Genomic DNA, 24,064 nt, shown 5'->3' on the forward strand with positions numbered 1-24,064 from the left:
TTCATTTGTAAGTTTATTTGGAATAAAGCGTCTACTAAATGCATAAACATAAACATGAAGTAAATGAGAGCTCCAGCCCCCATACGACCCTGAGTTTGATTAAGTGGGTATAAAAAAAATGGATGGATGGTTAGAAAGCATGATATTCAGTTGTCTACCTTGAACAACTTATACTGATACTTAACTTAGTGCAGTTCAGCTGTTTGTAAGAACTTCCTCTCAGTTCAGCGACTGAAATGAGCTTTATAATTATTCTTGTTCTTTACAGCACAAAAGGAAGCTCACAACTTGTACTGAACACAGAGGTATGTGAAATATATTATATTTGGCAGTTTCAAGCGTAAAATGTTTTTTTTAATTAAATTTGTCAAATATAGCTGTAATTAATCACTTTTTTCTTTTCTCCATATGTAGAAAGATATAAAAAAAGACAAGGCAGCAGTGGATAAGGTCTTCTTTCTCAGAATCCTTCGGATTCTGCGGATCATGGTGCCACAAGTTTTCTGCATGGAGGTATGGTTAGACTAATTAGAAGTTTCCAACGGCTTTGCTCTTTAGAAGTTGTTGACATCATTACTGTGATTGCTTTAAAAGTAGGAAGATTGTCATCTAACCAATACTTAGACTTGTTTCTAATTTGAAAATGTTGTTAGAATGTGAGGACAGTTTGATTTGGTCTTTTTTCACGGTTGCAGTTTACTCGAACACATCGCAGCAGAAGGCTTTCTGTTAGTGGGTCAGTGTAAAGTCCTGTGTTTTCTTAACAAAATGTTGAGAATGGCACATGAGGCTCCTCATTATGTTGGTATGTGCACTGCATATATCTGTACATATCCACAGTAGCTCAGAGCGAGTGGAAAGCAGCATACTGGTCAGCAGAAAGAACAAACTTGGTACCAGCACATGCGCAAATGTTCACTCACGCAATTACTGCAAATGCTCCAGAATGTTTTCAAGCACGTTCATATATTGTTTCACCTGCTAATGTCACAGATAATGAACTAGAAGGCTGGGTGTAAAATCTACCAAAGAAGTTCTGTGCAAATTGGAACAATTCTAAAACAGTTCAGAAATGCACTGTGAGTGATAAAGCTGCTTAAGAGAAGACAAGAAGTGGTTATGGGAGCATGTGGTGAGATTTGAGACAAATATTCAATTGCAAAGTTTGGGTACATAAACTACAAAGAAGTCATTGGCTAAATAATACCCTTTAGAAACACACTATGTTTTAAATAATGTTATGTCACACTTACTGAGGCAGCTTGCAGCTAGTCAAACTTTTGACATTTAGGAAGGTAAGTGATGCTCGGTAGTTAATATCAGCCAGACAAACTGTAGGAAGGAGGGCACACCCTCATCCACATTGAGGAAACAGAGGTGGAGAGAGTCAACTGTAGGTGTGATAACGAAAGCCGCAAGACAAATGGCTCTTCTTTCTGCAGCGACTGAGGAGGTTTGGCATGGATTCCAGAATCCTCGCTAGTTTCTCCTGATGCACCATTCAAGAGTTTTCTGTCTGGCTGTATCACTACCTGTTAAGGAAGTCGTAATACTATGGACCGCATAGCTCCTACAGAGGGTGGTCAGATTATCTCAGTGGATTACTAGCACTGAACTGCCTGCCATCCAGGACCTCAACAAACAGCACTATAGGAGGAAGGCTCAGCAGATCATCCCCAATCTCAGCCATCCCAGCAAAACTCTTCACATTCCTGTAGTCAGGCATGCAGTATAAGAACACCAAGACTCGCACCAGCAGTTTCATGAACAATTTCTACCCGCAAGCCATGAGGCTGCTTCATTGCGGAATGCAAAATCCTCTTTGCACACTTCTTGAACATAACAGACTGCACATGTAGACATGAACATCACACCCCTTACACTATAGCAAAGCATTTTATGTATTCTCTATTTGATTCTTGTTTTCTTCTGTGGCTTTGTATTTTTGAGTTAAAGAATTGCATTACCAGTAATAATGTCCCATTGTTACCTGCATATGACAATAAAACTTAAAACTTAGCGATCCTTTGTGTCAAAACTCTGATCACCCACTCACTAAGAATAGAAGGAATGTAAATTTCAAAAGATTATTAGCGTAAAAACTATATTAAATGTTTTAAATAAGTAGTTTTAAGTTTTTCACATTTTTTTCAACATGCACAGCTGAGTAAGCTACCGAATGTAACCCATGCCAGATTTATTTTAAAGATCATCATGCGTTGCAGGCTTACAGATGACTGTAAACCACCTGAGAAAAATATATAGACTGTAATAGAAAATACTTCATTCATCCATATCAACACATGATCAGATAAAAAAAAAACATAGATGTAAAACTACTGTCTTGAAATATAGAGGATTAATTCAGTTATCTCACAACCTTAGACAACAAATGGTAAAATCGTAAATGGACTGTACTTGTATAGCACTTTTCTAGTATAACTGACCACTCAAAGCACTTCTAACACTACATGCCACATTCACACACACACTCATACAGCACGTCTTAAGTCTATACATAACTACGTGCTTTCTAACCATTCATACACCGATGGATACATCGGTAGGCAACGTGGGGTTCAGTGTCTTGCCCAAGGACGCTTTGACATGAAGCCGAAGTCGAACCACCGACCTTCCGATTGATGGGCTCTTCCTCCTGAGCTACAGCCGCCCCTTCAAATCACTTCAAAGTCTGGTAGTACAGTTGTAGATGCTTCTATATCTCAGTAGACTGTGACTGAGGAGTGTCCCTTTCTCAGGGGACTGCTCTTGTTTTTGACCCATCAAAGTTTGGTCTTGTCACTGCACATCTTAATTATGAGTTGACCCCAGTTTAGAGTGTCTTCATTACAACAATGTTGTCATGTATACATTCTAAGTATTTTTGATTTGTTTTTAATTAGTCTGGGAAATCTTTAAATATTCAGATAATACAAAATAGTTTCATTTGTTTATTCCTGTAAAGATATAACAAATTCAAAGCAAGTCAGGGATTTCAGTTGTTGAGACTGATATAGTATGTACTGGGCAAAAAAGAGATTTCAGTAAGGATCCATCAGACGATATTAATGAAAGATGACAAACAGAAAAAAGACTAAGTGAAAATTTAAGCACGTTAAAAAACTGAATTTAAATGTTGGAATTTATTTGAAATCAAATTAACATTGGAACAATTTTGAGATAAATACAAAATAATGGAAGTCAACTTTAAAAGGCAGTTTTTGTTAGATGTTTGTTAGAAAAACAGAACACTAAGAATTGGACTTGGAAAAAACTTCATTCAAGGTGTCATTATCTTTGCTGTTGAAGTAGTTGAGCCCTTTGACATAGAAACATCAGCTTCATAAGCAAAGGTCACAACCAAATGGCTGTTTAAGTAGATATGAGAAGATTCAAGGGCAGGAAGAAAAGATACTATATATCCTGTGTTACGGGGTCCACTAACTGTTATCTGCGGTTATGTTTTCACCACAGACTGCCTACCTTATCCTTATCGCCACTATGTTGGTGACCAGAACCTACTGTGATGTGTGGATGATCCAGAATGGCACCATGATTGAAAGGTCAGACTTAGGTTTTGCACTTGAAGACTTTTTGTTTTTATTTGTTGTTGTTGTTGTTTTTTGTTTTTAAAAAAAAAAAAACAAACAAAAAAAAACAATTTAACCTGTACATCCCCAACCTTTACCATGTAACTGCTACATGTTGGGTGTATATAATCTTATTTATAATCCAAATCTTCTATTGGGAAAACTATACCATAGTGAGAATTTAATAGAATAATTCTCTTTAGTACCTTAGTGGGATCATTTGCAGTGTTGCAGCAGTATATATATAGAACAAATTCAGAAGTTAATCTGTTAAAATAAATAAATATATATAGATAAGATATATTTTCATATTTTATTCTGTACAATACAAAATAATACGAAATGTACAAAAAACTAAGAAAATCTGCATGCAAAATTTAAAAAGAACTATAAGAAATGAGGATAAAAATAACACCGGGGGGTTGCAATGCGAATGAGAAAAACAGTGACCATATAAAATAGTGTTATTGCATGGTGAAAGGTTGCACCTTGATACAGCATCTCTGTTAGCTCATAGGTGCTGTTATGTTGCTACTTGCGGCTATAGGAGGGATTTCTACACAGGCACTCTACTGGGACCACTTCATCCACACGCCTCCCTGGAGCACAGCTTATTTACCCCTTGCTCTGTGACAGTAGGCTAACTTCACGAGGCGTTTGCCACTGCTAGTTTTGTGCAACATGGCAGGATATTTATCATATTTTGACAACGTGAACAACGACTTTGAGTAAGTAAGTTCCTACTGGAGTGAATGCGCTGTGCTGCAGCCTTGTGTGTCAATGAAGTTGTCCCAGTAGAGGTGTGTGTAGAATTCCCTCCATTAGCTCTCCTATAGCTGCAAGTAGCCACATAACAGTAGCTATGTGCTAACAGAGCAATAGTACGCGTTCATTCATTCATTCGACTTAAAGTATTGGTGAAATAAAGACACAATGCCTTATTTAGAGGCTGTATTGTCTATGCCCTGCTCTCTCCCGTTATATGGATATACGTGGATCTCACATGATCTAAATATCTTCCGAAGGACGCCGACTTTCGCCAAACTGTTCTCGGTGAGTAGATAAACGTATTTCATGTCAGAAATAAGGTCTAGGTTTAAAAATAGTTCCCCTTTAAAGACTCTTAAGGTGTTTTTAGACACTAATAAAATCCTTATAAGTATTACATGTTTTTATGAATGCAGTCATTTACAAAATTACCATACAAATAATTTAAAGGAAACATCTGTACAGTGAATTCAGCTATACTTGCGTCTGATGATCTCCCATTGAAATACTGTGTTACAATCCTTATTTGTTTCACAATTTCGAATGCTTTTGCACTCTTTAAATGATAAGGATATTGAGTTGGTCAAAGGATTTAAACCCCCCAGAATATGATTTTGATTTCAGGTTGTAATGTAACAAATAAGGAAAATAGCAAAAGGAGTAAATAATTTTGCATGGCTCAAGCATTTTTTGTCATTTTTATTTGAATAGAGGTGCAGTCTATTCAAAAAAACATTACAAAAAACATCTCCCCGGTCATAATAGATAATTTATCTCCAGAATAGCCCATTTAGATAATTTAGAGAAAATTGTTTGTTTTAAATGCTGCAGTATTCATAAAAATAGAAAAGAAGAACTTCCGGTTTAGCGATCTATGGAATAGGACGTGACTTTTGGAGCTCCTGCAACATTTCATGAAAACCCCTTCCAAACTCACTTTTACTTATACTGGTTCGGTGCAACTTCTATACACGACTTTAATTACGACTTTTTGCCAACTAAAATGCCTCCTAAACCAAAATCTGGAAGCTCTTCTTCAACATTGCCACAGCGGCCCGCTCCGCCTGCTGCATCCCCGCCACATGGTGACCTTTCCCCTCTAGGCGTAGCTGGCGTCCCCACTGGACTTACGGTCCCCGCTGCCTTCAAAGAGGAGCTGCTAACATCGCTCCATAGCGAGATGGCGGCTATCTTCAAGTCTGAGCTGCAGGCGGCTCTTAGCGGGAATCTCTCATCCATCAAAACAGAGCTGCTGGCAGTAAAATCTGATCTATCTGGCAGTATTACCAACATCCAGTCCGACGTGAATGCTCTGAAGGATACTGTAGGTGAAATGGAAACTTCACTTTCTACCTGCACAGACGACATCATCACCCTCCAGGCTAAAGTGGAACACCTGTCGGTGGAGCTGGCAAGAGTGGATAATAAATGCGAGGATCTTGAGGCGAGATCACGGCGCAACAATATAAGAATTTTGGGTGTTCCCGAGGACTCACCTAGCACCTCCACGTTGGCAGCTATTTCCACTCTGCTCATGGATGCTCTTAAGCTGGAGAAAGAGCCTCTCCTGGACCGCGCTCACCGCACCGCACCCTCCAGCCAAAACCTAAACCCGGTGAACGTCCTCACCCCATTATTGCTCGACTTCACTACCATGTGGACTGCTTGGATATCCTACTCCGAGCCCGAACTCAACAGCGGATTACGACCGGAGACATGACCATATCTATCTTTCCCGACCACACCGCGAAGGTCGCTCGTGCCCGCGCTGCCTTCAACGACATTCGGCGCCGGCTCCGTGAGATACCTGGGATACGTTTTGGACTGCTATACCCGGCGCGCCTCCGAGTCACACATAACGGCGCTGAGAAGGAGTTCAAAACACCGGAGGATCTTTTTCTTTTGGGGGTAGCTCATTATGGTCATCATTGCTTTGTACATGAATAGGCTATAAATGGCCACTAATATCTGTAACTCAGGGGCCCCACACGTTGGCTCATCAGTGAGGTTTGTAAGCTGGAATATTAAGGGCGGGGGCCCCATTAAGAGATCGAGAGTATTCGCTCACTTGAAACGTCTTAATGCCGACATAGTGTTTCTGCAGGAAACCCATATGCGTTATACAGACCAGTTGAGATTGAAATGTCCATGGGTTTCTGAGGCGTTTCACTCAAATTTCAACTCAAAAGCCAGGGGGGTTGACATTTTAATAGATAAATCTGTTCAGTTTTCATTTTCCAAAGTTATATCAGATAAAAATGGCAGATATGTAATCCTATCAGGCACTCTGTCTAATGTTCCTGTATTGCTGGTTAATATTTATGCCCCCAATTTTGACGACCCACACTTTATGAATATTCTGTTTGAACGCCTCCCCTCTTTACACAACAACTTCCTTATATTATATAGGAGACATGAACTGTGTTACAAATCCCACCTTAGACCGGTCAAATCCAAAAACCATCATTAATGTCAAGATCACTTTCTGATTTCATGTGTAAAAATGGCTGCATAGATCCCTGGAGGAGGTTCTCTAACCCCTTGATAAAGGAATATTCTGTCTTTTTACAGATGCACAAATCTTTTTCGCGAATTGATTAATACTTTGTGGATGCTAAACTCATTTCCAAAGTAACAGCAGTGAATTACCACCCCATTGTTATCTCCGATCACGCCCCTCTCTCCTTGGATATTCAGTTTTCCCCACAACCCTGGTATTCAGCATTATGGAGGTTTAATACTTTGCTTTTGTCGGACAATAAATTTATCGACTTCATTTCAGCCTCAATAGATGAGTTTATTGCTATTAATCAGAATGAGACAGACCCAATCTCTTGCTCACTGTTGTGGGAATCACTAAAAGCGCACCTGAGAGGCCAAATAATTTCTTATTCAGCACATTTGAATAAAATCCGTAAAGCTAGAATACGAGCGCTCTCTATTGATATTAATAAATTGGATGAACAATTAGCTGCCTGCTCCTCTCCCAATCTACTCAAACGTCGTGTTGAGCTCCAGACCGAATTCAATCTCATTACTACTGCTTATGCTGAGCGCCTTCTTTTACGTTCACGCTCTTCATATTACGAGCATGGCGATAAGGCAAGCCGGCTCCTGGCTCACCAATTGCGCCGCCAGGCTGCGTCACGCTTCATCCCTCAGATACAGGACTCATCAGGCAGATTGCATACGAACCCTTCCACTATTAATGCTGTGTTTTCCTCATTTTATTCTTCTCTATATGAGTGTGAATCTCCATCTGATACAACAGATATGGATTCTTTTCTAGATGGTCTTGATTTCCCTGTCATAAACCCAGAAGTGGCTAAACAACTGGATTCAGTAACAAGTGTAGAGGAAATCGTACTCGCAATAAAAAGCATGCAGAATAATAAAGCCCCCAATTGTCCAATTGAATTTTTTAAAATATTCCAGGCCAAACTGGCCCCGCTATTACACTCTGTATACAGTGAATCTCTGCGCCATGGCTCTCTACCTCCCACTTTAAGACAAGCTTCCATAAGTCTGCTACTAAAGAAGGACAAAGATCCAAAGCTCTGCAACTCTTATAGGCCTCTCTCTCTCTAATAAATGTGGATGCTAAAATCCTTGCCAAAGCTCTTGCCCATCGTTTGGAAAACATTCTTCCAGCTATAATCTCTGATGAACAAACTGGATTCATTAAAGGGCGCCAGCTATTTTATAACATTCGTACCCTCCTAAATGTTGTCTACTCTAAATCGTCTGCAACAACTCCCGAAGTGGTAATCTCTGTTGATGCCGAAAAAGCGTTCGACAGAGTTGAATGGGATTATTTGCTCACAGTACTGGGTAGATTCGGGCTGGGAAAGGTATTTATTTAATGGATAAACCTCCTTTATACATCCCCACAAGCCAGTATCTCTACCAACGGTATTCAGTCTGGATTTTTCACTCTGTTGCGTGGCACCCGGCAGGGATGTCCCTTGTCCCCCCTACTGTTTGCATTAGCAATTGAGCCCTTGTCAATCTAAGATCCTCTCCCATTTTTGCTGGCATATCACGCTTAAATATGGAGTTTAAATTATCACTGTATGCTGATGATTTACTTTTGTATGTCTCAGATCCAACTCGTTCTATATCAGCAATTATATCTATCTTGCAACGATTCGGCTCCTTCTCGGGCTATAAGGTGAATGTTTCTAAGAGCAAATGTTTTCCCATCAACACTTTAGCATTGCAACTTAATCAGTCTGATATCCCCTTCAAATTGAGCCCCACTGGCTTTAAGTACTTGGGGATCAATGTAACTAGAGAGCTAACCAACCTCTTCTCTGCCAAATTTACCCCCTTACAGTCTAAAATCAAGTCTGACCTTCAAAGATGGAGAAACTTACCTCTGTTGCTGATTGGTCGAATTAATTCAGTTAAAATGAATATTTTGCCCAAATTTCTGTTCTTATTCAGTTGTCTCCCTCTATTCCTGCCAAACTGTTTTTTAAAACTATTGACCAGGATATTTCTTGCTTTTTATGGTGCGGAAAGGTACCCAGAATCCGTTATTCTGTACTTCAAAGATGTAAATTCAATGGCGGACTATCTCTCCTAAATTTCCAACGGTATTACTGGGCGGCACACATCCACAAAATTTCATTTTGGCTCAAATCAGCAGACCCCCCATGGTGCAAATTAGAGGCACAGTCATGCGTCTCATCTTCCATATTAGCTTTACTTACCTATTCTATTCCAACCAATCTCTCTGGCTTTACAAAAAACCAAGTGGTATGTTCCACTCTCAAAATCTGGTACCAGTTTAGAAGACATTTTAAATTTAATTCTGCATCTACCTTAGCCCCTCTACTTAGAAATCATCTATTTCAGCCTGCAATATCAGACTCCACATTTTCAATATGGCATAATAAAGGCTTGACAATGTTTAAAGACTTTTTGTAGCTTTGCAGAACTATCAAATACATTTCAGCTTCCACCGTTGCATTTCTTTCAATACCTTCAAATTAGACACTGTGTTAGAACTCTGTTTTCAGCTTTTCCCTCTTTACCACCAATGCAACTGTGGGATGAGTTTCTCATTCTCAATGCCCTCCAGAAGCCATTTATCTCTAAGGTTTATGACAAACTCCTGTCCTATGACTGTTCTCCAGCCACCAAAGTTAAGGTTAATTGGGAACGTGAACTAGGGCTGAATCTGGAGGACAACTGGTGGGACGTTGCTCTTAACAAGATATACACAAGCTCAACCTGCGCTCGCCTCACACTCATACAATTTAAGATACTGTTCAGGATTCACTTTTCCAAAGCCCAGGTGTCACAAATCTATCCCACGGTCACTGACAGATGTGACATATGTCATGCTTCATCTTGCAATCTAACACATGTTTTACTCCTGTCCTTTATTGCTTAACTTTTGGCAGAACTATTTTAACACTATGTCAAAAATACTTTCGATTACTTTAAATTTCTCTCCCCATATTGCCATATTTGGGTGCCCAGAAGATTACCACCGATACACCTCCAAGCAACTAGATGTTCTAGCTTTCACTTCTTTATTGGCAAGACATCGTCTCCTTCTCCAGTGGAAGTCCACTAAATCTTTTTTAACTTTTTTCAACTCCCTTAAATCTCTGTCTCCCGACTGAGCCAGAGAGGGGGCCTCTCTTCCACTTCTTTCTTTCCTATCTGTCTATTTTTTATATTTTATTTTAATTATCTATTTATTTATTCTTCTTGTTATTTACCTTTGTGTTATTTCCTAAAAATAAAAATGTGGAAACAAAGTCAGAAAACGCGTCCTGTTTCCTCTTGGTTTGCTCTATTGAAATACACAAATCTTCGATTTTGCTGTTTGGACACTATTATGTTTGTTTTGGTTGTGACTCCTGTCGTTAAGTGGACATTGTTTTCTTCTGCATGAGAGTGTGTCTCTTGTATGTCATATTGTCTCAATAAAAAATATAAAAAAAAATGGTTTCTTTTTTCCAGAATTATGTAACCCTACAATGAAAATCTTTCTCTAAACTTGTTTTCTTCACATTTATGTTGGTTATTGGTAAAATTACCTTGCCATTATGTTGCAACTATCATGCTCATTATTTGCAAATTAGGATTGAAAGAAATTTGCTTAGATTTTTCACGTTGCAGCACAAAGGGAGTCCATCACGGTTTCTTATGACCAAAAAGTTAATGCTTGGTTATCTCACTGTTCTGCAAATTTAAAGTAGTTATATTCAAAGACCTGTTGTCTGCTCAGCTCAACAAAAGTTACAAGAATATGAATATAAGCTGGTCGGTAACAAATATGCTGCTGAGAAAGTTATAGCGCATCAAATGTCAGGAAAAAAGAAGAAAGATGACTTTGATGCTCTTTTTGTTATTTTTATTTGTCTTTTCTTTCTTCCCTGAAATTTTGCATGCCAGCGAACTGATTATTTTCAATCTCCACAGCGGTATTATAAACAGAGACATCAGTCCATTCAAGATGCACTTTTATTCTTACATACCAGTCATCCCAGGGGTAATTCCAGTATGTGCTTCTCATAGAATTGGGAAGTCATGCTTTGAACCACTAACACTGTTGTTTTAACATCTAGTTTTGAAATTGTTTTGTGCTCTTTCTTCACTTAATGTCTGTCTTCTGCATTTTATTGTATTTATTTATTTATTTTAAGACATACCGCTGACTTGTGGTCTTTATTGGTTCATTTGATAATATTGTTCTTATACAATAACTTGAAAACCTTTTCATTTAAAAAGAAAAAAAAAGCAAAGATTTACTATAAATTTAGGCTGCGACTGAGAAGGACTGAGATTTAGTTGCAAAAAGATATTTTATTTTGTTTGGAAATGAACTTTTTCTTCATTGATTAAAGGATGAAACACCTCAGAGGTGTTGGAAGTGTTTAGGTTATATTATGCATTTATTAGAAAAAATAAAGATGTCATTTTTCCAGCTACAAGATCCACTTCACAACAGTAGTAGACAGTGTCGTATCAACAGTAGACGGTGTTGTAAATCAAAAAAACATTATTTCATATAAACCATATAAATGTATAACTTTTATAATACCTTAGTGTCTGGACTCTTAAAGGTACAATATTAACACAGCTCTTATTTAATGCTCCTTTTGTCTTGTTTCCACTAAATAACTTGAATATACATAAATTTAGTGCTATTCTTGTATGAATCTATTCAGCACTCCACTGTGCTTGTCAACAGGGGAATTAGGTACATTATTATCCATTATCCAAGCTAAAGTTCTCTTTTTACATGTTTAGCTATTGTGTATTGAAAAGGAACTTAAGTTAAATGATGATTTTGTAGCCATAGCCTTAGTAATTGTTTCACTCACTCTCCTAGCAATTTTTGCTAATCTTTGTGAATGTTGTGGTTTGCAGTGCAATTATTGGTCGCTCGACAAAAGATTTCAAGATCTGCCTGTTCAGCTTTATCAAATTCATGCCACTTGTAAGTGTGTCTTTTTTTTTTTCCAATAACTTTTGTGACACTTGTAAGTTTGATCTAAATTGTTTCTTTATATTATGTATCACAAAGAACAAACACTATAGATGTTGACTGCAATATATGTATGTATATATGTATGCGTGTGTAAATATATATATATATATATATATATATATATATATATATATTATGGAATGCCATTCAGAAAATTAGTCTTTGAATATATTGAATGAAACCTTGAATATACTGAATGAAACTTTGAATATATTGAATGAAACTTTGAATATATGGAATGAACCTTGAATATATTCAGTTCACGAAATCCCTGTAGCCGCAGCAGCCTCTCCAGTGCCAAAGAAGTGCCGCGTCAGAACGCAGTGCCATTACGCACGGCCATTTACTGTTTTACCTTCATTAAATCAACTGAAATTTATATCAAGCTAACCATACAGACCTTCTTACAGACCTCTACACACGGCAGAATGTTCTGTTATTAGTTCTACTTAGGAGATGTCCCGTTACCAGGGCTCATTATAGCTGCACTGAGATATAGAAAATTATCTTTTTTTTTTTTTATATGCACTAGAAGAGCTATCGTAGTTTTAAATAAAGCCTAGCTATTCCTACATCTTGTGCCTTGGGCCCTTTCTCGTTTACGGGTGGAGATTGGACACTGGTTGTTTGGGGGAACTCCTGAGAGGTTGAAGGCATGCTGAGGTTGGCCTGATAAATAGCTGCCTGGCCTGTTGTAGTAGGTCTGCCAAGATTAAAAAGGGGGCAAACTTCTTCATCAGAAGAATGGTATTGGGCCGGGGTATCGGGTCGATTTTGACCCGTACACTCATTCGCCAGTGTGTTAATGATGTCCTCCTACTTTAATATTCCTCCTACGAGATTCCGAGCAGACTGACTCATTGTCATTCGCTTTTCGCTGCAGTATCCACACGTTAGACAAGATGGCCGCAGGCACTTCCATGAAGTCTGACGTCAGTCAAGTTTCATTCAATATATTCAAAATTTCATTCCATATATTACAAGATTAATTTCCTGAATGGCATGCCATAATAAATATATATGTGTGTACATATGTATTTGTGACTGGCTCATTTTAGATAGCTTTGGTGAACAACTTCTTAAAGTTGGGCCTAAATGAGCTAAAGCTGCGGTTCCGTGAGAGACTCACAAAGAAGCTGTATGACCAGTACCTGCAGTAAGTGCAACATTTTTCTTATTATTCTTATTTTATCATTTCATGATTTCAATATATAGATTTTTTTTAAACAGACCCATTTTGGCTTCTGTCTCTCATATTTGTATGACCATCAACATGGCCTTAATCATCCTAGGCAAACGTTCTTATAATATCTTTAAGTGGTCTTTGGGAATGACTTTTCCTGGCCCCTTAATGACATTCTAAAGCGCCTCTTTGGATTTAACCCTTTGTTCATGGTCAAGATGATCCCACAAGATAAGTCACATTTGTTTTTAAAGAAAAGCCTAAATGACCAACAGGAAACAAAGGAAACATATTAAACTGTTTAACCCCAGCTTGTTCACAACTAAAACCCAACTGTGACATAGTCAAATATCGAAGAAATTGTAACATACAGTTCTATCTTACTCTGTGGGTTGACAAAGAATCCTGGAAATGGAAAAAAGAAAAATGATGAGAGAAATTACTTCCGGCATGTAGTCCATGTCTCTTTTGGCTTCTGAGTGTTAATCTCGTGTTTTGCCTTGGCAGAAGTTTCACTTACTACAAAATGGGAAACCTGGACAATCGGATAGCCAATGCAGATCAGTTACTGACACAAGATGTAGAGAAATTCTGCAACAGCGTGGTTGATCTTTACTCCAACCTCAGCAAGGTACGCCTGGGTAATGTTCAGCAATATCCCACCTGAACTTGATGGTTAGTGGTTTGAAATATTGCACACATTTTTGTATACATAGAATGTATCTTCATGATTAGAACCACCACTTCGGCTATGTGTACTAGGCAGATTAGTAATTGTTTATGACACACTCCTCATCTATTGCATGTGAAGGCCAAAATTCTGTTTTCTGCCACAACAAAAAGAGAAAAATAGAAATTTCTCTTTCTCCATAGTGTTTAGATGTTTTAGTGTGGAAACTCATATATTACCTTATTTTTTCAGACAGTCTTGAAATATTACTTATCACGCTGTCTCTCTGTCCTGCAGCCTCTGTTAGATATTGGTCTATACATCTACAAGCTGACAAGTGCCATTGGTGCTCAGGTAAGCCGATTACTTTCATGATACTTTTATTAAACCATAGGAAACATAGTAATTACATACTTGCCATACTTACTGAATGAATGAATGTCCTTTATTATAATTCTACAATGTACAATGAAATTGTAGAGTAGGTAAGTAGGTATGTAACTCAACACTTTGCCTTAGTCAGTGTTCTAGGATCTGGACATAAAGCATCGGTTGTCGCTTGTTTTGAAAAGTTGGGAGTAAGGACAATAGGATGTTTATTAACTTTACCACAGTGCAAACAGTTTTTCCTTTTACTGTTGTTAAGATGCTATCAAGTACATAAGTGATAGGGGCTGAACGATTAATTGCATTTGCGATAAAATCGCGATGTGAAAAAATTTGATTTTCTAATCGCATATTTGCGTCGAGTAACTTTCAACACGCAAAGGGCCCCAAAAAAAAAAAAATGACCAGACGAAGATGGCCTGAAGCACAACCACGACAGCAGGCGACACTAAAGAAACTTTAGTGTCTAAGAGGAGTAGTACTTAAATTGTGTGAAATTTTTTTGGTTTTAAAAAAAGAGGATGCTGCACAGCGCCAGGTATTGTGCAAAACAATTGCTACTCTTGCTACCTCGCAAGACAACATGACAATTTGTTTCAACATTTAGAAAAACACTGTAAAGCCTTATATGATAACTGTATGGCTCAAATAACGATTAGCAGCGTATTGCATTATCAACACAGCACCCAACAGGGCTTGTTAATCGAATGTTTGGAAAGAGTGACTCCATATTTTTGTAAAAAAAAAAACGACACGGAGAAATTACTCGAGCAATAACAGAGTTTTTGGCAAGGGACATGATGCCCATCACCACGGTGACCAAGCCTGGGTTTACAGCCTTAATTAATACACTGGATAAGCATGCCATCCTGGACATATTTTAGCCATGTTGTTATATCGGAGCTGTATAAAAAATGCAAGCAAAGGGTGACTGCAGAGCTGAAAAAAGTTGTTTGTCTGCTATAACAGAAAGATACAATCCCTATATTTGTTGAAAAATACAAAAGACAAGGAACTTAAAAAATAATCGCTTATTAAATCGCAATCACAATATTGAAAAAAAAATAAAAATCGCAATTAGATTATTTTTACATATCGTCTATCATCGTCCTTAATAGGTGAGCCTTACTACATCAGCAATTGTAGTGGAGAGGAGGTGCTGGCTCCGGGTGTGATCACCAAGTTCACACAGGGGTTTCCGGCCAGAGCACTGCTTAAAACCAACATGGAGTATGGATCAAGAAGGGACTGAAAGCTGATGCAATATTTCCTCTTCTCTTTATTGTGTGTACATATGGGGGGTGTGGGTATGGGTGTGTATATGTGTGTGCGGTCTCCTATAGGAAATAATAACAAACACAACCTAGATTAGGATGAATAAACATACCCATAAATTAACTTAACCTGTTGCTGTCACCAGTCTGGTATAAAAAGCAGAAATCAAATAAGGTTGTACTTAAAGATTACAATCTTCCATCTTTCTCATTACACCAGTAAGCATAAGACTAACTAGAAAATTTCTGAAGAAATTTTGATGGGTGCCAAGCTGCTGCTCATCCACACAAAGACATATGAGTTAATGTGCTGAGAGTTGAAGGTCAAGTTGAAGGTCAACCATTATATGATCATAATCCAGTCTAAAATATGAGGTTCTGGCTTGTTCTGGTGAAATCTGCCCGCTTTAGACACATAAGGCCCAGTTGATCTGTTCAGAATAATGGAAAACATATGAGTGAATGCGCGCTATCGCGCGCATTTGTGTCGTCAGGGGCTGCCATGAAGCTGTTATCATAACTGATGTGTTGAGAGTAATGGAAACATATGAGTTAGTGCGCGCTATCGCGCGCATTTGTCTCGTCAGCAGCTGGCATGAACCTGTTAATCTGTTCAGATTAATGGAAAACATATGAGTTAGTGTGCGCTATCGTGCGCATTTGTGTCGTCAGCAGCTGGCATGAACCTGTTAATCTGTTCAGATTAATGGAAATTTATGAGTGAGTGCGCGCTATCGTGCGCATTTGTCTCATGATCAGCTGGCATGAAGCTGTTTAACCATGTTGGCTGCCCTGCTGCTGCCCTGCTCCTGCCCTTCTTCTGCCCTTCTGCTGCTGCCCTCCTGCTGCCCTTCTGCTGCTGCCCTCCTGCTGCTGCCCTTCTGCTGCTGCCCTTCTGCTGCCCTGCTCCTACCCTGCTGCTGCCCTTCTTCTGGCCTGCTCCTGCCCTTCGGCTTCCCTGCTGCTGCCCTTCTGCTGCCCTTCTGCTGCCCTGCTCCTGCCCTTCTGCTGCCCTTCTGCTGCCCTCCTGCTGCCCTCCTGCTGCTGCCCTCCTGCTGCCCTCCTGCTGCTGCCCTTCTGCTGCCCTGCTGCTGCCCTTCTGCTGCCCTGCTCCTGCCCTGCTGCTGCCCTTCTGCTGCCCTGCCCTGCTCCTGCCCTGCTGCTGCCCTGTTCCTGCCCTTCTGCTGCCCTGCTGCTGCCCTTCTGCTGCTATGTTTACTCTGCCATCACCAGCCATCTTGGCTCTGCCCTCATCCGCCATCTTGGCTCTGGCTTCATCAGCTGTGATAGAACAGGGCAGCCATCTTGGGTGTGGTCAGCATTAGTTGCTATGGGCAACAGCTGTGACTGTCAACTGTCAAATCTGCACCTCACTTTGTCCCCTTAAAATCATGGGGTTTTCATTTTGAGGCACAAGTCTGGAACAAACGCTTGCTGTTCGAAAAGTAGAAGTCGTATCCGAATAATTCTTTCACCGTGAGCGCCAGAAGGGACGGGGGAAGCCAGCGGTGTCATTTTTATTCTTCTACCCCCCGTGGCTCCTTTATTATGGCAGTTTTAAAATTAGTTTTCCGACTGATTTCAGGGCTCTGCCGTTTTATAATGGGATGGAATGTTCCCTCTCTGCGCTCAGAGGTGATTTGTGAGAAATCTGTGAGGCCCAGCTCAATGACAGTCACATTGGGTGAAAGAGAACTAAAATAGCTACGTTTTGATATATAATCTATCCAGATCAGGCAGATATTTTGGACGTGAGAGAGATTTTTAGAGTGACAGTTACAGTGTAACCGACATGAGACGACCTCCTCTGGACACCTAAAACGTAAACTGCCGTTGTGTCAAAGCTGTATAAGCTATTAACAAGCCCTTTACCACAGTTAAAGCTGAGTCTTTCCTGTCACACACAAACTTTGAATGATGTGTGTTTGACCTTGTATGGGTGAGTTCAGAGGCCTCCAAACTGCCTCTTTTAGGCCTTCTCCATTCATTTCCCCATTGACAATTTGCCCGCTTTTTCCCATTTATCTGCTATTCCTTTCGAGTAATGAGAGAGATAAATACAAGCATATTTCTGCCCATCGGCGCGCACGCAGCGATGTGTTTTTTATTTTAGTCGGACCTTCGCTGCGGGAGGAGTAGCGCGCCGAAAAACGTGACGGAAGCGGGAGAATAATAACTATGCACAATAGTAATATGTGTGCCCTGCCTTTGGCATTGGCACCCATAATTAATATGCAGACAGATCTCTCAAACTTGTCAAGTCACCATTAGTATTGACACAACACTTCCTGTGGTGGAACTGGCATGGCGCTCTTATTGTGAAAGTCCCTGCATGCAGGTACAGGTGAGTGAGGTTGTTAACTAGCAGGCACAGGTACAGAGCCGACACGGCTGATAATTAAAGTAATTAAGTTCCGAACTCTCGTCTGCAGCGACTAACAAAGGATAGCCATGTCAACCCAAAAATATAACAGGTCATACAGTAGTTGTACTCACTTGTCATTCACACACACGTTACACTAGAAGACCCAAAGGTCCCCCCACATGTGTGAAGTGTGAATAAGTCTAACATACCACTAACTGCCTCTCTTTGTTGTGTAAAGAAGCCTAATTATTGAGCTGTGTCCCCACCAGCACCCCACCCCCACACACTGGACATTCTGCAGGCCAGCAACTCTGATGTGCCCTTATGTAAGAATCACTGGCCATAAAAGCCACATACCAAAGGCACATAACCAAAATATTTGCTATTTTTCCACTATAACATTTGTTACAAAAACTGTGCTGGCATTTGACAAGGGCATAAGACAAATTGTGTTACTTGAGAAATAGCCTCTTTCACATAGACTACGTGGGTTTGATTATACCTGATATGCCCTTTTGTAAGATTCAATGGACATCATACAATTTAGTTTCAATGAAGGAAGGGAGGGGAAAGGAGTGTCGTAAAAGATTTGAATGTTGTGGGCAAAAAACAGCCACAAATAAGGAATGCCTGGCACGCAGACCCAGACTTCACATTTCACAACCAAGGCAACCAAGAAAGATCTGTGTTCAGAAGGCTTTAGCAATTCTACAGAGTATGTCGAACTGAATCTGATGGTGGAGATGTGGACCTCGCATTTCAGAATGAAAACGTCACTGATTCGACAAGTGATGAGGATGTAACTGTTCTTACACTAGTAAATCCTCTCCTCCAAAGATGCACCAGGAGACGGGTGGTCAAGTATGTGATTGAGCAGGACAGTTCAGACACAGAGGCCATGTCAGATGAGGAGGAAGACACATCGCATGTCAACCCCCATTGTAATAAAAAACAAAAAGTTGCAGATGTGGGCACCTGGATCCACAGAGAAGGCGAAAGATGGCACTGTGTGGTTCCACCACAAAGTTAGAGACTTTTCTGCTCATGAAACTCCACAGACAGCATTCAATGGATCTGGAGGGCCAACAGAGTTCGCAACATGCAAAATCATGAGTAGCCTTCAAAGCTTCCAGTGTTTGTTGGATATCAGCATGTTGTTGACCATCAGAGACTGCACAGTCCAGGAGGGCCGTAGAACAAATCCCAGCTGGCAGATGAGTGTCTTCGAGCTGATGGCGTTCCTCGCAATCCTTTTTCGAAGGGCTGCCAAGGGCTACATCGGCGCCATTCGAATCATGTGGGCCAATAGATTCGGCAACCCAGATATCAAAGCCATAATGCCCCATAACAGCTTTTTTGAAATAAAGCGGTACCTTTGCTTCGACAACAAGGACACCCGCAAGGAGCGCATACAAACGGATAAATTTGTAGCAATTTCAGACATCTGGCAACGGTTTGTTCAGAATTGTGTGTTGTCCTACATTCCAGGGCAACATGTTACCGTGGATGAGCAGTTATTTCCTTCAAAGGTTCGTTGTCCCTTTCTGCAGTACATTGCATCCAAGCCCCTGCAAGACTTACTAAATGGACACTAATTCTCAATTAAAGGCATTTAAACAACAGATAACTCGTGACTTTGGGGCTTTTTTTACAGCAACATAGGTGAAAACAATGGTAATTATTCTGGTGTTCGGTGATACAACAATCTCAACATTAAATCTTGTGTAAATCTCTCCTTTTTGTCTTCATATTTTTTCTTCATTTTTTTTCATTGAACTTTTTTTGAAGATCCATGTTGGTCCATTAAAGAAAAAAAAAACATAGAATAAGAAATGTTTTCTCATCATTTTTACACATTCAAGTTTCTGTCAAGCGTTAAACTAAAAAATTACTATTTTGTGTTTTACCTCCTAATTAGGGCCCAGCTATCATGATGACCTACTTGCTGATCTCAGGTCTGTTCTTGACAAGACTGAGGAGGCCCATAGGCAAGATGACAGTCACTGAGCAGCGCTATGAGGGAGAGTACCGCTATGTCAACTCTCGCCTCATCACCAACAGGTAAACCCAGCAACAGCTGTTCCAACTTTTATTTGCCATTTTCACCAAATGCATTGTAGCCCTGAAATATGCCAGAGATACAAGGTCCTAACTTCTTTCACAGATTCACAATTCAGCTATATGTTTATCCAGGTATGAATACAATAGCAACTACTGGAGTAAATCTCATCCACCATTGTTGGCATGCTCTAAATACAATACAGAAATTTTAAGTGTACTTCTTGCATCACTCTTGCATCCTTAGCCAGATGAACCTCAATTGTATTGGCAGTTGGAAGACATTTCCAGCAAAGAAAAGGGCTTTAGTGCGCAACTGTTTATACCAATGCCACATTTCTTCTTTTTTACTCTCTCTCTCTCACTCTTTAGTGAGGAGATTGCCTTTTACAATGGAAACACAAGGGAAAAACAGACCATTCATGCCACATTCAAGAAACTGGTGGGTAACAATTTACCAATGTTTTCTGCTTGCTGAGGATTTGTGTAAATTGACTGCACTTTATTAAGTGTCATGTCTGACCAAAGCTACTAACTTCGATTGGCGTAGTTCAATGGGGTCAAGTTAAGCTACATAACATTTTGTCACTTTGTTGAGATAAAAATGTACAATTGTCAATGGTTACAAGAACACAGAGATCGCAGTATATTGAACAAATACAAGGACATTTGACCTTTTGTTTTTTTGTAAGGAGCTGATGTTAAAAGATATAAGAAAGCTATAAAATATTACAGGGGAAACAAAGCCTGGTGCAAGTTATTAACACTATATGCTTTCCCAGCGTTAGAATAGTTTGGATCTATGATATGGTAAATATTTGTTTCCACTTTCAGGTTGACCACCTGCATAACTTCATTTTCTTTCGCTTTTCCATGGGATTTGTAGACAGCATGATTGCAAAGTGTAAGTATATGTAAATGTGTTTAATTTTAGGCTGATAGGTATATTATATGGAAGGCAACATAATTTCTTTAGACATTAAGAAAAGGAAATTATTTAATGTTTCTGAAAAGATGAGCAAGATAATATGCTATATTTGTAAAATTGACCTTGTTTTGCCTTTTTAGTTACAGAGAAGTTTTAATTGAAATATATGTTAAGTCATTCTTTTGTCATTTCTTTGCAGACGTGGCCACAGTTGTGGGCTACCTGGTGGTTAGCCGGCCATTTCTGAACTTGTCTCACCCCAGACACCTGCACAGCACACATTCTGAGCTGCTTGAGGTGAAAGAAATTATACACACACATAAAGAAAGCTTGGAGATACACAGCGTTTTCAACAATCTAATCATAGTTTGACATTTGAGTGGATTTTGATTCGCACATACTACATTGAAACTAACAAAAACATGGAATTTGGCCTTCTATATTAATGCAGCACAGCAGTCAGATCAGTCAATACTGCATTTACACACATCCTAAAGGTAGTTTTGACATTGAGGAAAGGCTTTCCAATTAGGTTCTGCGATTTAACTTATGTTATTGGTACTGTAGGACTACTACCAGAGTGGGAGGATGCTCCTGAGATTGTCCCAGGCACTTGGCAGGATTGTACTGGCTGGCAGAGAGATGACCCGCCTGTCTGGGTGAGTATACCGGAATAATACAAATACTGACAATATTTTTTTGCACAGCCACAAAACTGGTTTTGCCCCCTTATGCAACAGCCCTAAAACTACAATTCAATTTTCAATTCAATTTATTTATATAGCGCCAGATTACAACAATTGTCATCTCAAGGCACTTAAGTAATATAGTCCAATTCAAGCCAATTGGAATTCAATTCATTGTAATCATAATCCAATTAATTCATATAGAGCAAATTCAAAAAATTAATATCCTAGCTAAGGAAACCAACAGATTGCACCGAAACTTGTCTTCAGTCCAATCTCCCGTTCTGAGCGTGCCTGTGGCGACTGTGGAAAGGAACGACTCCCTTTTAACAGGAAGAAACCTCTGGCAGAACCAGACTCAGGAAGGGTGGCCATCCGCCTCGACCAGCTGGGGTTTGAGAAGACGGAAAAGAGGGAAAAGAGGGGGGAAAAACACCATAACGCCATTCAAAGGATATCTGTTGGAACAGGGAAACATACGTTAATAACCACAATAATGTCACATGTACATAAAATCAATTGTGAAATTAAACAGGGGGAAAAAGAGAGCAAAGTGAGGAAAGGTGTGACAGATGAGGTCCCCCAGCAGTCTAAGCCTATAGCAGCTTAACTATGGGATGTTTCAGGATTACCTGAGCCATCCCTAACTATAAGCTTTATCGAAAAGGAAAGTTTTAAGCCTAATCTTAAAAGTGGAAAGGGTGTCTGCTTCCCGGACATTTACTGGCAGCTTATTCCACAAGAGAGGGGCCTGATAACTGAAGGCTCTACCTCCCATTCTGCTTTTAGAAACTCTGGGAACAACAAGTAAACCTGCAGTTTGGGAGCGAAGTGCTCTGTTAGGAAAATACCTTACAATTAAATCTTTAAGATATGATGGAGCTCGGTCATTAAGAGCTTTATATGTGAGAAGAAGAATCTTAAATTCTATTCTGAATTTAACAGGGAGCCAATGAAGAGAAGCTAAAACTGGAGAAACATGATCTCCCCTGTTAGTTCTCATCAGAACTCTGGCTGCAGCATTTTGAATCAGCTGGAGGCTTTTCAGAGAATATGTGGGACAGCCCAATAATAAGGAATTACAGTAGTCCAATCTTGAAGTAACAAATGCATGAACTAGTTTCTCTGCATCACCCTGAGACAGGATGTTCCTGATTTTAGCAATTTTTTTTTTTTTGCAAGATTCATTTTATTCAACATTTTGCATTTGAACCAAAAAATATCACAGAAAAAAACAACATTTACTGATTATGACCAAAATTCAGTGGTGGGTGGGTGGAACTGTCAGGCTCTCTTCTTAACCAATTCTTACTCTTCTCAAAAGGCTAACTCAGATTACCTCTCATTCTCCTCTCATGCAAAACCCAAAACACACCCAGCATTGCCAGTCAACCCAACACACAAGTTCTTTGTGGTATTCTTTCCATATTTAAGAGCATTTGGTTGTTTCTAAAAAGTCTTGCAGGTTATCCACCAGAAGCCTTCAATGTGAGAGTGATTTGCGTCCCTTCAAAATACGCCGTAGAATCACCTCAATGCCACCTTGTGAGCTGAGCCTCTTGATCCAGCCGTGGGTTCTTTTGCGTTTGATGTTCTTGGACTGATACTCGGTGCCTCTCTTCCTGGTCCGTACCTGCTGGTAGTGCCAGGGAAGCTGCTGGAACACCTCGGAACCCTCTGCTTGTGAAGAAAGCGGTATGGGAAGTCTTGAAATCTGAGGTCTTGCAGCTGTGCTGAGCACATTCCAATGGCAGAAAGATCTGATGTGAGAAGCTCCACTTACTGTAGGGATGCCGCTTAAGTTGGTCATCCCACGCAGTCGACAAAAAGACTATAGTATCAAATTCATTTTGAGATATGAAACAAACTTTAGGTTGACACCAACATGCAGGCGGTGAGATATGCAGAAGCTGCCTTTCAACACCTTCATCAATGTTAGTTATGTGGTCAAAGAGATTTAATTTATTAATTTATTGCATAAAACCTGTAATCTAGTTAGTTGTGATAGTAACGTCAGTTAACACTGTTATCGTCTGACGTTTATTTTCAAACAAATTATACAAACAGTAAACATTGCATTTGCTGATCAACTATACTGAGCTGTGATATTTAGAACTCCAGTTGTTTGGTAGTTGTCCGTATTGTAGCACCTAACGGCATCTGTAACACAAGGGGGAGTGTTAACTCTGTTTCATTAAAGCCATAGTAACAATGAAACTTTGGTTCCCTGCCCAACAGATTGTTTTACTGATAAAAGTTATGGAATGTTACAACTTATTTAATTCTGCTTTCAAAACCAGTAACAGTCAACGTGTATAGCACTGGTTCTAGATGTGCTCTAAGTGTGATATGAAGACTTTGAGACAGAACTAAGTATGACAAAGTATTTGTTTATCAGGAATCTTACCTGTATTTAAAAAGTATCATACAAACACCAATCTCAAGAAATTAATTGTTTAATTTATATAAATTTATATAAATTATTAAGTATAATTTCTCCTCACTGAATACATACAAGCTACAATAAAGATGATAAATTACTATTAAATGGGAGCCTCTTAAATAGCTGTCATTAGTTTTGCTAGTTTCAAACTATTATCATTTTCCATCCATCTATTGTCCATGGTCTGCATATCGAAGCG

At 39.5% G+C, this 24,064-nt stretch overlaps 1 protein-coding gene across 1 annotated transcript in view; it reads left to right on the plus strand.

The window, feature by feature from the left end:
• abcd3a (ATP-binding cassette, sub-family D (ALD), member 3a) overlaps positions 1 to 24,064 on the plus strand; it is a 48,336-nt gene that overhangs the window by 4,000 nt on the left and 20,272 nt on the right. The window contains exons 2-13 of the mRNA XM_072378128.1: positions 269 to 305; positions 415 to 513; positions 3,475 to 3,563; positions 11,751 to 11,820; positions 12,930 to 13,027; positions 13,562 to 13,685; positions 14,022 to 14,078; positions 19,669 to 19,811; positions 20,181 to 20,250; positions 20,643 to 20,712; positions 20,936 to 21,033; positions 21,304 to 21,395. Of these exons, the coding sequence (XP_072234229.1) occupies positions 269 to 305; positions 415 to 513; positions 3,475 to 3,563; positions 11,751 to 11,820; positions 12,930 to 13,027; positions 13,562 to 13,685; positions 14,022 to 14,078; positions 19,669 to 19,811; positions 20,181 to 20,250; positions 20,643 to 20,712; positions 20,936 to 21,033; positions 21,304 to 21,395 (1,047 nt within the window). The remainder of the gene's footprint in view (positions 1 to 268; positions 306 to 414; positions 514 to 3,474; positions 3,564 to 11,750; positions 11,821 to 12,929; positions 13,028 to 13,561; positions 13,686 to 14,021; positions 14,079 to 19,668; positions 19,812 to 20,180; positions 20,251 to 20,642; positions 20,713 to 20,935; positions 21,034 to 21,303; positions 21,396 to 24,064) is intronic.

This window comes from Leuresthes tenuis, unplaced genomic scaffold (assembly GCF_036924035.1).
Source record: "Leuresthes tenuis unplaced genomic scaffold, fLeuTen1.0.hap1 SCAF_24, whole genome shotgun sequence".
NCBI classification, from domain to species: domain Eukaryota; kingdom Metazoa; phylum Chordata; class Actinopteri; order Atheriniformes; family Atherinopsidae; genus Leuresthes; species Leuresthes tenuis.